Raw genomic sequence first — 17,882 nt, forward strand, 5'->3', positions numbered from 1 at the left:
ACTATTTGTAAGTTCTTACACGTCTAAATCATTGCAGGTCGGTGTCCCATGTGCGCTCGCGTGTGGCTACGCTGTTCCGACTCAGACTCCAACACAAACTACACGGAAGCACCAAACCCTCTTGGTTGTATCTAGTGCAGCTCGTCTGTTAAACAGTGTTGGCCGCGGTCGGAGGACGCGGGGGAGACCGTAGCTTTGGTCTCCAGGACCGGAGTCTCTGCTGTACTCTGCTCCTCTGCCTGCCTTCACTCACACAACGCGCTCGTTCTCGCTCTTTCGCTCCACTCTCATGTGCATGTGCCCACACTCCACACTGCAGAAGAGTTAGTTTAGCTCTGAGAATATCTAGTGAATGTACAGTGGACGTTTGTGCAGAAATAACTGCTGCAGCTCCTCCAGACCAACAGAGGTTTCCCGTGTCTTGTGAAGTGACGGGGCTCCGCAGAGAGAAACGTTATCATCTCCGATCAAAACTCCGGTGTCTCCCCTGTTCCCTCCGGCCGCGGTCGGGAGGCTGAGGCGGGAAAAGCCAACACTAGGATCAGCATTGATTCATGGAGAGACCTTGGTCTGGTCAGCTAACATTACTGCCAAGCAGCTGAAATATAGAGTGATATTGTGCTTTTAGCTGCCGTGGGTCACCTCACTGTTTTGAGCGATGCTCGTTCATGTCTATATAGAGCGAGCACAAGCGCCAGCAACAGCACGCTGACTTTAGTTGACTTAACGGCCACAGGTGTCGCTGTCAACAAGACATTTCTGATTCTTACAAACAGTCCCTTTAATAGTAAAATAACTATTAACTAAGTTTAATAAACTATCAATTCACCATTTATAAATGATTGTTATTATAAAGTGTTACCATATGTATGTGTTTTATGATGACCCTGATGAAGGTCACAAGCCTGCGAGGGGAAAGAAATGTTTACATTATGCCAAAGGTCGGGAGGATTCATCCTCTGGGGAACATGAATACAACCTGTCCTGACATGCTGACAACATGAATTCTTCAAGTACAATAATCATACTTGCAGCACTTGTTATCATGAATATGGGGATAAGAATGATGTCCTGCACCTGTCAATAATTATTTATAAACTGACCTGCAACCATGTGTGGAAAAAGTGGTATTTTAAAGCTATTTAGATTAATAACCATGTAGAACTATTACAAAAATGTGTCTGTTTGCGTGTATGTCCATTTAGATTTAAAGCAACGATTGTAATGTCTGCAGATATGTCTTCTCCATGTGCATCTCTCTATGGCCAACCAGATTTCCTCCAGAATCCCCCTCACACTGTGGCAGCATAAGCCTCAGAGAGAGAGAGAGAGAGAGAGAGACAGGGATGAAAACAACAAAGTCTAAGAGCCAGAAACAGAAACAGAAATAGATAGAAAGCGACTTGAGCAGTAAAAAGAGAAAGAGGAGACCAGGAAGAGGAGGAGGAGGAGGAGGGTCTGAGATGGGCGGATGATGCTGAGGGGGGAGAGAGAGAGAGAGAGAGAGAGAGGGGGGGGGGGATGGGGGGAGGGGGGAGGAGGAGGAGGATTAAACCAGAGCGGAGGAGAGGAAGAGGAGGAGGAGCTGGGAAAGCACCAGAGGAGGCAGACACAGCTCACAGCTGAGCTGAGAGCGAGCGGTGAAGAGACGGGAAGCAGCTCGCAGCTCAACCTCCGCATCTGGACACACATATATGTATGCACACACATCTGGGGAAGGAATAACTTCTCTCCCTCCATCTGTGTCCTTCTTTTTCTGAGCTTCGGAGAAAAGAAAGAAGAAGAGCTCACAGCTGCATGTTTAACAGATTTCTCCTCTGCATGACAATCTCTCATCCTCCCACTGCTGAAGGAAAGAAGAAAAGAGAAGAAGAAGAAACGGCTGCATGTGTACAGATCAGCCGGAGGAGACACCGAGAGCAACGGAGCAGCGTGTGAAACCTCCAAGTGTCTGCCGCTGCCGCTGCCTGCGAGTGAAGAGAAGTGAAGTGAAGTGGACAGGATGCTGACTTCTTTGAAAATCTAATCTGCGACTCGGGGCGGGCCGTGGGCGGCAGACAGCCGGGGCCGTGATTCACAAAACCCGACTTGGCGTGGAAACAAAGAGACGCTGCAACTAAAGACGGGGCTCCTCCATCATGAGAGGAGCTGCTGTGAGTGAAGAGGAGAGAAAGTGAGATCATGTGGGAAACTTGAAGATGTGTTTGGAGGGAAAAAAAAGCACATCCTGAGGCTGGTCTGTTTACGTCTTCTGACAACGAGTTCCCACATGAAGCTTAAACGAGGAATCAAAAAGCAGAGGAGCTGCAGATAGAGGCACAGGGATATACCGATCAGGACATCTGTCTGTGTTGGAGGTACAAAGGTGCAGTTATGGGCTAAATGGATCGCCGAGAGGTGAGAGGAAGTCCTGCTGAACGCTCTGCACAATGTCTCCTCCGACTGGAATAAAACCGACGACAACAAGGGAGAATATTTTAACACCATGACGTACCTGCACCTCCTCACTTTTTCCACTTTTCACAACACCTGGATGACTTTTAAAAAACTTTGACTGTGCATATATATCATATATCGACTTTATCTTTTTCCAAAATACTTCTGGTAAGAGTTGGATTTTGTTCAACCTGCTCACTTCCACCCCGCTGAACAGGAATCACCGAGCAGAAGGGATTTGTTTGTTTACAGCGGCACACCTGGACCTCACAAACTCTGCCGTTTTGTTCTGTAGCCACCTCTTTTATTTATTTTTTTCTTGTTTGCCCTCTCCAGATGGCTGCCGCGCCGGCAAGTGGACGCGGATGCGATCGCCTCGTTCAACATTAACCGGGTTTCACAAAATAAACGACCGCACCGGAGTGCGAGCTGGAAAAGTAATTGAAACCCGGCGAGCGAGCGTGCATTACAGTGGCGTTGTGTTTGTGCCCTGCGGCTTAAATACAAACTCTGTCTTAGAGACTGAGGGGTTTCAACATTGACACTATTATTATTATTATTTGATTATCTGCCTGCAGCAGGGAAGCAGAAGAGACATTAGCTCCATATGTAAAAGGACTGGAAGAAGGTAAAAATGAAAAACAAGTACTCACAGTCTCATGTGTTAGTTTGTCAGAAGTCTGTTAGTATTAAAAGTCAAAATGAGATGAGTCCTGCTGCATGAAGGATGTGAAACACACGTATAAAAAGGTTAGCTAGTAACAGAGATAACAAAGAGAAGACTATAAACAGATCTCTGGCTGCTGATGCCCACAGCCTGCTGGTGGCATCATGCTGTACGTAGCTGGGAGCAGTGTTTTTCTGCAGGGTGTGGTGGCACCAGCAGTTACAGCAGCATCGCCGTCGTGGTGGTCTGTTGTCGTCCTGTTGGTTTGTCTCCAGCTCCCCCAGCTGAGCCCGGTCCAGGCCACCATCTGCCTGTCTCAGGGCTCCTCCCAGGCGGGCGGGTGCCTCTGTGCCTCGGACATCCTCAGCTGCACCGACGCCGGTCTGGATCAGGTCCCCAGAGAGATGCCCGTCTCCACCGTCACTCTGGACCTCAGCCACAACCGGATCGAGCGGTTGGACGGGGGTGGCTTCGAAGGACTTTATCGATTGGAGACGTTACGGTTAGCGAACAACCAGCTGGCCACTATTCAACCGGGGGCGTTCCGAAACACCTCTGGGACTCTGCTCAGACACCTGGACCTGTCGTCCAATCAGCTTCAAGTTTTGGAGCGGCATTATTTCCTGGATCTTCCCGGATTGGAGGAACTGCTGCTGTTCAACAACCGTATTATCCGCGTAGAGAGCAGAGCTCTGGCCGGACTGGGCAGCCTCCGCAAGGCCTACCTCAGTCATAACCGCCTCACTGACTTCCCCTTCTTTTCCATCCAAGAGCACAGCCACCCTCACCTGTCCATGCTGGACCTGTCCTCAAACCGCCTGCCCAAACTACCCCTGGAGGACATAACAAACTTACCCATGTCATTGCAGAGAGGACTCTACCTTCACAACAACTCCCTGGTGTGTGAGTGCTCCATGTACGGATTGTTCCGGCACTGGGAACAGAGAAACTTCACCTCCGTGACAGACTTCCGACAACAGCACACTTGCCTGGTCTACGGGATCCAGAGAGGCACCGTGCGTTTCTTCCAACATGGCCGCTACTTTGAAAAATGCAACTTGACTGTGATGAGTCAGGGTCTGAGAGAGCAGAATAGCAGTATTTCAGTGAATGCAGGGAAGCCGGTGCTGCTGCACTGTGTGACCACGCTCGCCGGACAGCACGTGACCTTTCTCTGGGTGTCACCCAATCAGGAGTACGTGGTGCCGCCGGGCAACAACGGATCATTAAAGATGTTCCCCAACGGCAGCTTGGAGATCGTGGCGGCGCGCGCAGAGGACTCCGGCATCTACTGGTGCATGTCCCTGGATCAGCGGCGGAAGCGCAACGAGACGCGGGAGGTCAATGTGACCGTGGTGCTGCACCACGACGGCGAGCCTCACGAGCCGTTCAACACCGGATTCACCACCCTGCTGGGCTGCGTGGTGAGCCTGGTGCTGGTCCTCATGTACCTCTTTCTGACGCCCTGCCGCTGCCCCCCCTGCCTGAAGGCCCCGACCCCGGCCACGGCCACCCCGAGCCAGGGGAACGAGACCGTCCAGTCCTCCATCCTCACCCCTACCCCGCCAGCGACCACCGAGGGCCCGGGCCGCAAGGTCAGTACTAACAAGCATGTGGTCTTTCTGGAGCCAATCAGAGAGCAGCAGAACGGCAGACTCAGGGCGGGGCCAGGAGGACATCTGGGTCCAGGTTTACTGCTAGGGGCAGAGCAGCACTTAAAGCTCCACAACCAATCTCAGCAGAGGGCGGGGGAGACAGACTCCATCATCTCCATGTTCTCAGACACTCCCATCATGTTGCCATAGCAACGGGACTAACAGAGAGCGAGAGAGACAGACTGGCACTATCATCCCCTCTCACTCACTCCTTCCTCTGCTTCTCCGTTACCTCCTCACCACCTCCCACTGCACCCAGCACCAGACCACCTCCCACTGCACCCAGCACCAGACCTGAACAAACCAGTAATCCCATACTGGACTTTCAAAATGTCTCTTTTCTTTTGCAACAGCCTGATAAAAACTGAAGTGCAATTTGAAGAGATTGAATACTGTTAACCATATATTGCTGTTTGCCCAGGTCTTGCCCCACTAAGCCCCACAGACAGCCATGAACCAATGCACTGTGACGGGACGGGCTCAGGCAGACTGACAGGGTAGGTACGGTGCTCACGGAGAACACACTGGAAAGAGAGATGTAGGGAGGACAGTACATACCTGTCAGAATTATAAACAGACCAAAAATAGAACGATTATGAACTTAGTGGAGGAGCTGCGAACACAGCCTCAAAGTGTGAGCGAGGAAACTGTGTTTGAGATGCAGTTCAAAGGACGTCAGGGATGTTTTATCCTGCCACCGCGATGAGCACGGACTGCTGCTGTCCCTTTAAGCACGGCTTGTACCTTTAATAAACATTTGCTGCAGATGCCTTCTTGTCTCGTACAGAGATATAGAGAACAGATCTTTTTGTAGAGCTTTTTAGTGTTTCCTTTCTTTTTTGTTTTCCAGTCAGTTGATTAGAGCCAACCCAACCTGCGTAGTGTAGCTCTGTCACAATGTGAAACATGTTAGAGTAGACAAGCTAGAGAAGAAGAAGAGGAGCTTTTAGCCAGTAAAAATAGATTTAAAGGATAAGGTCGTATCCCCCTCCTTCTTCCTCCTCTCCTCCTCCTCCTCCTCCTCCTCTCCCCTGGAAAATGATTACTGTCATCATCAGTCAGAACACAAGTTCAGGAAAACAAAAGGGAAATAAATAAATTAATAAAATGTCGCAGAGGAGGGACCGTTGTTTGGTGAGTTGGAGACGGTGGAACGTTTTAATGCTCCTCTTTTTACTCACTCTGTCTGAGACAATAATGTGGGGATGAAGCTTTGGCAGGACTGACGGGACAATCAGGACATGTTTAGTTTTGACTGTCTTCTTCTTCACTGTATTCACTGCATCCCCCCCCCCTCACACTGCCCCCGACCCCTCCTTCCTGTCTTTACCTGTGTGTAATAAACCTCTGTATCTGGACTGTCCAGGTGAACGTCTGCCTTCTTATTGCTACTGAGATGTGACAGTGTAAAGAGTGTGTCTGTGTGTGTGTGTGTGTGTGTGTGTGTGTGTGTGTGTGTTTGTGTATGTGTGTGTGTGTGTGTGTGTGTGTGTGTGTGTGTGTGCATGTATCCGTACAGCCACATTCAGTCTGGACCAGGTGAATAAACTCAGCTGACAGTTCTCCAAACATTCAACAACAACTTCACTGAATTATCAGAACAAATTCTGCTGGAAAATATCAAATATGATTTTGTTTCTTTCCAACTAACAAAAAGTAAAAGCTTCACAATGAAGATACTCAGTTAATCTTTCTGCAGTAGTAATAGTAGTAGTAGTAGTAGTAGTAGTAGTAGCAGTAGTTGTAGTAGTTGCAGTAGTAGTAGTAGTTGTAGTAGTTGCAGTAGTAGTAGTAGTAGTAGTAGTAGTAGTTGCAGTAGTAGTATTAGTAGTAGTTGTAGTAGTAGCAGTAGTTGTAGTAGTTGCAGTAGTAGTAGTAGTTGTAGTAGTTGCAGTAGTAGTAGTAGTAGTAGTAGTAGTAGTTGTAGTAGTAGTAGTAGTAGTAGTAGTTGTAGTAGTAGTTGTAGTAGTTGCAGTAGTAGTATTAGTAGTAGTAGTAGTAGTAGTTGTAGTAGTTGCAGTAGTAGTATTAGTAGTAGTAGTAGTAGTTGTAGTAGTAGTAGTAGTTGTAGTAGTAGTAGTTGTAGTAGTTGTAGTAGTAGTAGTAGTAGTAGTAGTTGTAGTAGTTGTAGTAGTAGTAGTAGTTGTAGTAGTAGTAGTTGTAGTAGTAGTAGTAGTCTGTAGTTGTTGACAACATGATGGAGTGGGGGGAAAAAATCAATTCCCCTATGTATTGCAATTCTTTTTTTTTTTACGAGTTTTAAACAGATGTTTTAATGCCAGAATAGAGATATTTGCTTCCAATGAGTCTATGTGGAGGTAGAAGGAAGTTACCGCTTTTATTGTGGTAGTCTGAGTAACATGACGTCATATCCGTTCCGTATCCGTCTACCAAAACAAACCTCAGAAAGTCTAAACCGTTGGAGGGTCAGCATGGATACGACCTGCACCCTCCCATGTTAAATCCAGCGTGGTAAACACTACACATCCAGTAAAGGATGGAAACACTCTGGGTTTCACACATTGCAGGAAAAGCAGAGCTAGACATCACGGCTAAAGATGCATGCTAACTCTGTCACGGACAGGAAACGTTATCATATCGCGGTAACGTTACGGTCGAGCCGGCCGTCGCTCTCATCTCTGTGGTCAAATGGGCCGACGCTACAACTGTAGAGCACCCATATACTGACATTTGTGTTCTCTGCATTGAAACGGCCCCGATGGAGCTGACCATGGATGGATAAAGAGAACGGAGCTGACGGGAGCGCTAGAGACCACCTTGGAGAAGTTAGAGGAAGTAGACACGTGGGACTACGTCCGCTTTTCAAAATAAGGTGTTAACAAAGGGAACTGTATATACAAAATACATCTATGGAAATAAGATTGATGGATTATATTCAGCAGAAGTATTAAACATTATAAATTAAAAAGAAAATACCACTATCTGTGAGGGAAATGTCTTCATTCTTTGATTTTTGGGTTGCTGGATAAAAAATGTAATAAATAATTCCTGACAATGACTGATATATTTGACTTCAGGACATCTCTGACTACATACATGCTGAAAATCAAACATTTTTACTGGATTCATTTAGAGATTTTCCAAAGAGTCCCCATAGTTTAGTGATAAAAAAAAGTTAACAAAAATCGCAATAAATTGCAATATTGAATCGCAATACTCGTAGAACAGCAATACTTAAAAATTGCAATACATATCGAATCGGCACCCGAGTTTGGTTTTAGCATCAGATCGGGAGGGAGGTGTCTCGTCCCTGTCCTACAAAATGACAGCCAGATGATGCAGAGATGATTTCAGATGGCTGTCACAGTGTAGCAGGTTACTGACAGAAAAAAACAAACATCTCCAATAAATATTCTTTTGGACGGAATAAAACAACGGAACATGAAATACAGCAACAACAGTTAGTTCCTGCAAGTTGTACATTTACTTTTAAGGCTGATAAATGGAATCCAATTGATTTTGTCCAGGGACTGTATTGATAATAATACTGTATACTTAATACTCGATACCACGTAGATTTCATATACTCTCTAGCTTTATATAAGAGAGACAGATGTAGCACAAAGGAGAACATCATGTTATTTCTACTAAATACAGAGCAGAGGATCAGACTGTGTGTTTGGACCCATTGTGTCACATGAGATCATTTTCTGATATCTAGTAAAAGCATAAATAAAACCACATGTTTGTCCATTAACATCAACACCTCCTTGTTTGATCGTTTCATTGCCATCATCACCACCTTCACTGCTGTCACCATCATCTTCATCAACATCATAATCATGCCGTGGTTATTGTCTCCATGAAAAAAGATGATTTGAATGAGAAAATCATGAAGCTAGGCTGAATGGTTCTGCCTCATTTAAAGCTCCATTTCAAAGCTGTTTCCATCCATGTGTAGGAATGAGAATTATTTCCAAATCTGTAAACTCTAGATGCTATTTCATTTTTCTAACCTCTGCTTATGGAACATTATGGTCACTGGGTCTCACACAAGAACAACAGATTCACTTTTCGGTCCTTTAAGACAATATGCCTCCCCGTCCTCATACGTGATTGGCCGTACGCATCAGTCAGTGCACGAGGCCGAGCGGTGTCGAGATAAATAAGGGAGCTGAGAGGGAGCGCATTAAAAAAGAGAGAACTGCAGTTCTCTCTTTTTTAATGCGCTCCCTGTGTCGCTAAATGCTGCAAAAGGGCTGATATGTTCACCAGCAGGAGGCATGTATCGATCCAGGCTATAGACCAGACCAGCATGGCTTTATGTCTCCAGGCTATAGACCAGACCGGCTCGGCTTTATGGCTCCAAGCTATAGACCAGACCGGCACGGCTTTATGGCTCCAAGCTATAGACCAGACCGGCACGGCTTTATGGCTCCAAGCTATAGACCAGACCGGCACGGCTTTATGTCTCCAAGCTATAGACCAGACCGGCACGGCTTTATGTCTCCAGGCTATAGACCAGACCGGCTCGGCTTTATGGCTCCAAGCTATAGACCAGACCGGCACGGCTTTATGGCTCCAAGCTATAGACCAGACCGGCACGGCTTTATGGCTCCAAGCTATAGACCAGACCAGCATGGCGCAGTCAGGTGGTTTAACCCATTCAGACAGAACACAGGGAGGTGGTTTAACCCATTCAGACAGAACAGATCCAGGTGGGTTAACCCATTCAGACAGAACACAGTCAGGTGATTTAACCCATTCAGACAGAACACATCCAGGTGATTTAACCCATTCAGACAGAACACATCCAGGTGATTTAACCCATTCAGACAGAACACATCCAGGTGGTTTAACCCATTCAGACAGAACAGATCCAGGTGGTTTAACCCATTCAGACAGAACACAGTCAGGTGATTTAACCCATTCAGACAGAACACATCCAGGTGATTTAACCCATTCAGACAGAACACATCCAGGTGATTTAACCCATTCAGACAGAACACATCCAGGTGGTTTAACCCATTCAGACAGAACACAGTCAGGTGATTTAACCCATTCAGACAGAACACATCCAGGTGATTTAACCCATTCAGACAGAACACATCCAGGTGGTTTAACCCATTCAGACAGAACAGATCCAGGTGGTTTAACCCATTCAGACAGAACACAGTCAGGTGATTTAACCCATTCAGACAGAACACATCCAGGTGATTTAACCCATTCAGACAGAACACATCCAGGTGGTTTAACCCATTCAGACAGAACACAGTGAAGAGGTTTAACCCATTCAGACAGAACACAGTCAGGTGATTTAACCCATTCAAACAGAACACAGTCAGGTGATTTAACCCATTCAGACAGAACACATCCAGGTGATTTAACCCATTCAGACAGAACACATCCAGGTGATTTAACCCATTCAGACAGAACACATCCAGGTGGTTTAACCCATTCAGACAGAACACAGTCAGCTGGGAAAATGAATGCAGAGATTTAGTTTCAACTCAGAAACAGAAACAAAAAAAAATCAAATATCTCAGAGACCGTATGCCCCAAAACACGCCTGGTGGAACATTTGCCCCGACCCAGGCAATGTTTCATCTAATCGCGTCTTTTCATTGATATTATATGCAAATGCATCACCTCTAAAATCCCCTCATGTTCTGTCTGAACAGATCCTTTAAATATCCAAGAAGGAGTGAAACTATTTCCTTTCCTTCATGTCTGAGAGAACACAAAGTGATCTCATAAGTAGACTAAACACATGATGTAATCAGTTCACAGTATAAACACGAGTCCTGCTGTTTGCTTCACTTCAACAGCTCTGAATGTGTCTGATAGGATGTAAGAAGGGGAAATAAAACACCTTTAAACAGGACCAACCCACACACACACATAACGATGGATCATTAATCCCCCCTGTTCATATCCTGTGTTACCTTCATGCTATTATTCAAATCAACGTGATATCACTGAACGTCACAGAAGATCCTCTGCAGCCATAAATAACCGCTGGGAATCACTGATGGTGATGCAGATCCTGTGAAGGGGGTTAGGCCGTTATTCTGATGTCTAACAGCCCACACAGGGCTGATGTGCCAGGAAGGGGGGTTCTGAGACACAGAGGGAGGATTTTTTCACACTTTAAGAAACTCTACACACATCAGTTTACTGCACAGGAGAAACAAAGACTCTGGAGAATAACAGCTGTGAACCCCTCTGGTGATGATTCCCCCTTTTTAAAGATACGGTGTGATATGATACTGTAGGGAATAAAAACAACAAACATCCACGTAGTAAAAAACAAGCTGCAGAACTTCACTGAAGTCGGAACCTGCCAATATAAAAAATAAATGAATAAATAAATAAATAAATGACTTGAAAAAATTAATAAATATATCATTATACTGTATATAGCAAAATAATATAAAAATACATAATAAATGAATTCATTAATTGATAAAATGTGACATTTGCTTAATTTTGTTTTTAAATCTTTGTATCAATTCCCTTATTTATTTACTCCTGTTTAACTTTTCCCTTTTATTTATTTTTTATTATTTTTTAAATGTATTTATTTATTCATGTATTTATTTTTGCATCATTTACTTATTATTTATTTATTTATGCATTTGTTTTTCATTTATTTATTTATTTACTTATTTTTTTCATTTATTTTGTATTTATTTTTAAATGTATGTATTTATTTATGTAATCATACATTTATGCATTTATTTATATTTTTAAAATAATTTTTAAATGTATTTATTTATGCATTTATTATTTTATTTTTGCATTTATTTTATATTATTGTTTTTTTGTTTTTTTTTATTTATTTATTTATTTTTTTGTATTCATTTTTAAATGTATGTATTTATTTATGTATTTACTTATCTCTGCCCAATTTCCCCTTTGCATTTCACCCCCAAACGTATTTATTTCTGTATTCTTTTCTTTATAGATGTCTTTACGCATTTTTGCCTCTGTCCACTAAAAGTGCTTGTTTTTGCCATGACAGACTCTGGTTGTCATTATAAGTGTCTGACATTATAGAAAGAGTCCCACACAAGGAGAATTATTGTTCTGAAATCTCGCGAGGTGACATGTTGCTGGAAGACAACAGTGGAAACATGAGTGCCAGCTGGGCAGAGTTTAGTGTTGTTTAGGGTTTAGGGATGTCATGAGAACTGACACGTTGATACTAAGTCGATGCCAAAATTCTGAAAACGTGTTGTTGTTTTTTTTACAGTACTGCAGGTACTGTCAGGGGGTCGAGACTAACGGCGGGGTGTCCCGTTGTCCCGGAGACGATAGAAAACGTCTCTGATAATGCTACATTGTGAAAAAATCTGTGTTGAAATGGGCAGAAGGAGAGCTAGTTAGCGCAGCACAGTCCATATTTATTTATGTTACATTATTATAATTATGACATTATCAGTGATTTGTTCAAAACAAGGCTGTTGCAGTTGCTAATCAAATGTTCATTTAAATACAGTATATATGACAAAGTAAAGCAATGTTAATAATGTTATATATTTGTTTAATTTTTTCTCTTAAAAAAACAACAAAAAGAACCGTTAAGAGTACCGGTTCGATAAGCAGTATCGGTAAGACTAGTAGTGCCATTAAAACCTTAATGATACCCATCCCTACCGATGATCGTGATCACAGTGCGAGTGGTTTGTGGATATTAGATCCCACATTACACTGCATCTCCCGTCCAACACTTTCTGTGACATTACGAAACCAACGAGGTGACATTCAGGTCCACCTCACGCTGTGATTGGTCAGCTGTGAGCGCGTAAACTGGGTTTGAACTTGTCTTTTCTCGTTCTTCACACATCACTTCTCCTGTGAACGGCTGCGGTCAGCGCTGTGACCGTCAGTCCGTCCTTCTCTAAGTGGAGCTGACTTCTCGTCAGTGCCTCAGCTGAGAGGGTTAATGCGAGGGGGAAAGTAAAGGGATGTTCTCACAGCGATGCACTTATGTGAAGTGGAGGGTCGAACTACCATTAAATATTCAAGAGGTCTTCCCTCGTGCTCGGCTTCCGCTTCAAAACAAGTCAACATTCGGTCGAGGCTTGTAAAACGACTGCAGAGAACACGATTCGGTCATCGCAGAGGAGATATGAAGAATATTGTAGCGCTCGCGGCTCCGTAGCACGGCTGGCTAGCTAGCTAATTGATGAGGACAAGGTGGCTGAAGTTTAACCGGAGAACCGGGTTTTATTACCCTACGATACAGGCTAACCCCGGGGTTGGAAGAGTGCCCAAAACAACAAAAGGGTGGTAGCCTAAACTAGCTAATCAGCTAAACTCTGTAACATACGTGGCGTGCTCCTGCTGCCTTTCTTCTTCTGCCTCCTCCTCCTTCTCCCACACTCCTTTGCTCTCTCTGCGCCCTCCCCTCTTAATGAACCTGACCTATCCAGCTTAACTAGGGACACATCTCCCCCCCATGAACTCCCCAAGTGTCTCTCCTATGTTAGTCCTGCAGGGTCGCTACATGGCCCCCCCCTCTAATTCCTCGTCCCCGAGGAAGAGCAAAGTCTTGAAAGCGACCTGGCAATCGCCGTTCCCTCTGCGACCTCCGGACTCCATGATCCCCCAGAGGAGCTCTGGGTGTGGCAGAGGCATTCCTTGGCACTACGGCACCAAGCGGTGTCACCACTTCTTCTTGAAGAACATCCTGCTGCTGCATGGGTGGGTCTCTCCGGCGGCGAGGTGGCCTGGCTTGCGCTCTGGTAGGTGTCCCTGGGAAGGCTGGCTGCTGGTCTCCCTGGTACGGTGCCATCCTGTCCCGGTGCAGTACCACTGTGCGTCCTCTGGGTGCCAGTTTGACACGATAGACAACCTGCCCCACTCTCTCGACCACGTAGCAGGGACCAATCCATGCACTGTCCAACTTGGGGCAGCGGCCCTTCACTCTCTTGGGTCCATACACCCAGGCAAGGTCCCCAGCCTGGAAGTCCTGACCTTTGACATGGGCGTCATAGCCGCGCTTTTGACGGACCCCGGCCTGTTGTAATTGATGCCGGGCAAAGCTGTGGGCCGTTTCCAATCGGTCCTGTAAATGGCTGGCATATTCTGGCCCAGCCATGGCGTCCGGTGCATCGGGCGGTCGACCATAGCAGAGCTCGACAGATCACCTTTCCAGTGTGTAGGTTTGCCGCTTCACGTTCTTCGGCCTGGTTGCAGTGGTGACAGCCACACGGTCGACGGGAGAGACTGTCTGCATTTGTGTGGCTTTCACCAGCTCTGTGCTGTATGGTGAACTGAAAGGCCTGGAGTTGTTCGATCCATCTGGCTACTTGCCCTTCCGGCTCTTTGAATGACATGAGCCACTTCAAGGCAGCGTGATCCGTACGGATGGTGAACGGAAGACCACAGAGGATGTGTTTGAAATGGTTCACTGCGTCAATCACCGCTAACAGTTCTCTGCGAGTGACACAGTAGTTCTTCTCTGGCTTATCGAGGGTGCGGCTATGGTAAGCAACAACACGCTCGCCCTCCGGGGTCAGCTGCGAGAGTACAGCGCCAAGGCCCGTGTCGCTGACGTCTGTGTCAAGGATAAATGGCAGCTCTGGGTCGGGTGCAACCAGCACCGGGTCTTTACATAAGGCCTGCTTCAGCTGGTGGAAGGCCGCATCCTGATCTGGTCCCCACTTGTAGGGTGTGTCCTTGCGCAGTAAGTTGAACATGGGCGCAGCCACAGTAGAGAATCCAGCCACAAACCGCCTGTAGTAGGACGCTAATCCTAAGAAGGATCTCAGCCGGTGGACATCAGTGGGGGTAGGCCAGTCTCGGACAGCCGCCACCTTGTCAGGCTCTGTCATAATGCCAGCTCCACTGACTCTGTGACCCAGAAAGGAGACCTCCCGCTGCAGAAGGCGGCACTTCCCGGGATGAAGCTTCAGGCCCGCACACTTGATCCGCTCCAGTACCTCTCCTAGGCTCTCGAGTGCAGCATCAAAACTGGGCCCATGGACAAGGAGATCATCGAGGTAGACGAGGCAGCGCTCGGGGGGCACACCAACAAGGACCTTTTCCATCAGCCTCTCGAATGTTGCTGGCGCGTTGCACAGCCCGAACGGCATGGTGGTGAACTGCCACAGGCCACGTCCCATGGTAAAGGCGGTCTTGGCCTTGTCCTCTGGAGCCATGGCCACCTGCCAATATCCACTCCGGAGGTCCAACGACGAAAACCATGCTGAGCCAGCCACATAGTCCAGAGACTCGTCTATCCGCGGCAGTGGATAGGAGTCTTTCACTGTTTTGTCATTCAGGGGTCGGAAGTCGACACAAAACCTCAATTTCCCATCCTTCCTAGGGGCCATAACGACTGGTGACACCCACGGACTTTCTGATGGCTCGATAATGCCAGCATCCTTCATCTCTTGTAGCATCTGGTTCGCTGCAGCTTGACGGGCATAGGGAAGTCGCCTAGGCCGCTGGCGGATTGGCTGTGCATCCCCAGTATTGATGGAGTGCTGTACCAAGTGTGTGCGACCCACATCGTTTGGGTTGGTGGAGAAACTGTGTCGATACTCATGAAGGAGATTCCAGAGCCTATCCTGCTGCTCCGAGTGCAGACCCTCACGATTCTTCTCCCACAGGTCTTTGACAGTCGTAATGGCCACTGACTCTTTCTCAGACATGGGGGCCACAGTTGCGGCCTGTACGACTGCAGGTAAATGTGGCTTGGTGTGAACCGCTGTGTCTGTGGTTGTGAGGTTGTCTTCGGACAGTGGCAAAAGGCTTTCTGTGAAAGGGGCCTCCCACTGAGGAGGTTCAGGAGAACATGGTGGGTCCCATTCCATTCCGTCGTCCCCAACTACCTTCTCAGTCATTTCAGGAATGAGGGAATCGTTCAGAAAGGGGATGGACGTCCCGTCCGGTAACGTAATGGTCCGTTTGTTGAAGTCCAGTACTGCCTTTGCACTACGCAGAAAGTCTAGTCCAATTAAACAGTCCTCTTTAACTTCGGCGACCCAGACTGGCTGGCAGACTGAATAGGCCCCCAATTGTATCTGTGCTTCACACCTCCCCAGCATGGGAGCTTCTCCCCCGGTGACTGTGATTAGCGGAAGATTGGTGGCTTGGGGCTGAGTTCCAGTCGGCAGGAGATCAGGGTGAAGGAGAGTTGCAGTCGAGCCTGTGTCGAGCAGGGCGTGAGTCAACCGACCATTAACCAAGGCGGGTACTCGGCAGCCATCAGTGTTGGATGTGTTAGGGGGGAAAAGGGCGTGAGTGACAGGGAGGTTGAGCGCTTTTATCACCGGTTGAGTGTCACAACCTGTGGGGAGTGAAGGGTGGCTCGGGTCGCTCCCCTCTAAACCGAGCCTCGAGCGTTTCCCGGCGCCGATGCGGAATCAGGGACTGGACAAAAGCGCCGTGAGTGGCCTCCCTGGTTGCACCTCCAGCAGATTTGGCTCCGTCGATCTTCTGGTGACATTGGTGGGCGTCCTGGGCCCATCGGCACGGAGGTTGGTCCAGGAAGCTGAAAGGCTTGAGTCTTGGGGCGTGTCGACACCTGTCTGGGGTGAGGCTCGAAACCCTCTATGAGGATGTCTTCCACTGCCAGTGCTTTCTCTAGAGCTGCCTCCAGGGTCTGAGGGTCAGCCAGCCGGATCTGTTGCCATAATGGGAGGGGTAGAAGGCCACGAATGAATGCCTCCTTGGTTAGCACCAAGCGTGTTGCATCATCAAAATCAGGGAATCCTCTTTGGGCGAGGTAGCGCAGCTCTGCCGCAAACACTCCCAGCTTTTCTCCAGGTGCCCGCACTCGTTCGTTGAACCTCTGCCGCATCACAACTGCGGGGGTGGTGTTCCCAAAGCGCCTGTCCAGGGCCCTAGATATCGCTTGTGGGTTCTCCAGGTCGGCCACAGTCACATCCAGCAGTACTTTCCTAGCCTCACCCTCTAATGCCGAGATTAAATGGACAGCTCTCTTTTCAGGGGACCAGCCGTTGGCTGTTGCTAGAAGACAGAACTGAGCCCAGTACGTCTCCCATGAAGTGAGTCCATCATAGCGCCCAACGCTCAGGAGGCTGTCTCTGAGGGATGGGGCCGGGGCCATTTCTTTAACACTCATCAAGGCCGTAGTAAGCGCAGTAGTCAGAGCAGGTATCAGGTCACCTGGCTGGTTGACGGCAGCAGGTGAAGTAACTGAAGCCGAGGTAAGGGAGCTACACTTGCCAAGTCTCTCCACAGGGTGGGTATCCACAGTGGCGCCCTCACCGGGAGGTTGGATAGTTTTTGAACTCGGACCGTCAACAGGAACATTAGCGTCACGGATATTAGCGACAGTAGCATACTCATCCTTAGCTCTGACAGTTTTGGTACGGGCTTGGTTGGTGCCCACATATGCATTATTTGTGTTAGCCGGTTTAGCATGGCTCTCTGACTCAAGAGGACTAGTCACACGACTCTTTGGTTCTCCTCCCATCCGGGACATAAGGCTGCCTCTAGAATTATTCAGGAAATGTCCAAAAGCACGCTCCATTGCAATGCTCATTCTCTGCATAAAGCCATCCTCAATTGTAGCTGTAATGTCTTTCTCTAACTCTGGGATAGACTTTGGTTGGCCACCTCTTTTACCTTCGGGAGCCGTCAGAGTGGTGACGTCATCGCTTTCTGATTGGCCGATGCGCGGTCTGCATGCGGCTGCATTGTTTACATTTGCTCCTTCAGAGCATGGTCCGGGATTTGCGGCCAACTGGAACGGACTGTTTTCCATCACAGCAGGGACGTCAGTCAGCAGTGTAGCGAGCGGCGAGTGAGTTATCTTCACCACTTTTCTCCTTACAACCGGGCCATCATCTGTTGGCTCTCTCATTGGTGTTTCTGGGGGGGTGTATGTGGCGTAGAAGTCCGACTTTTCCATCTGTTCAGCCATCTCGTTCCTCCGGCGGTAGCTAGCGGTGGTAGCCAGCTGTCGTGCGGGGAGTGGGGGCGGGGAATCCCACTTCTGACACCAGTGTAGCGCTCGCGGCTCCGTAGCACGGCTGGCTAGCTAGCTAATTGATGAGGACAAGGTGGCTGAAGTTTAACCGGAGAACCGGGTTTTATTACCCTACGATACAGGCTAACCCCGGGGTTGGAAGAGTGCCCAAAACAACAAAAGGGTGGTAGCCTAAACTAGCTAATCAGCTAAA

The 17,882-nt window shown here is 47.6% G+C and overlaps 2 protein-coding genes across 7 annotated transcripts in view; one reads left to right on the forward strand and one right to left on the reverse strand.

Moving 5' to 3' along the window:
* Window positions 1-17,882, reverse strand: part of rnf123 (ring finger protein 123) — a 279,783-nt gene that overhangs the window by 78,527 nt on the left and 183,374 nt on the right. Inside the window, exon 38 of one of the 6 annotated variants that reach the window (XM_074649902.1) lies at window positions 10,659-11,059. The exons of the other annotated variants lie outside the window; for them this stretch is intronic. Coding sequence (XP_074506003.1) covers window positions 11,044-11,059 — 16 coding nt within the window. The 3' untranslated portion in view covers window positions 10,659-11,043. Of the gene's footprint in view, window positions 1-10,658; window positions 11,060-17,882 lie in introns of those variants that run through there. 6 annotated transcript variants of the gene reach the window in all.
* Window positions 3,162-6,234, forward strand: amigo3 (adhesion molecule with Ig-like domain 3). The gene has a single exon (XM_074649924.1). The coding sequence runs from the start codon at window positions 3,268-3,270 to the stop codon at window positions 4,906-4,908; it is 1,641 nt and encodes a 546-aa protein (XP_074506025.1). The 5' UTR covers window positions 3,162-3,267; the 3' UTR covers window positions 4,909-6,234.

The sequence above is a fragment of the Sebastes fasciatus genome, chromosome 1 (assembly GCF_043250625.1).
Source record: "Sebastes fasciatus isolate fSebFas1 chromosome 1, fSebFas1.pri, whole genome shotgun sequence".
Classification (NCBI taxonomy): Eukaryota; Metazoa; Chordata; class Actinopteri; order Perciformes; family Sebastidae; genus Sebastes; species Sebastes fasciatus.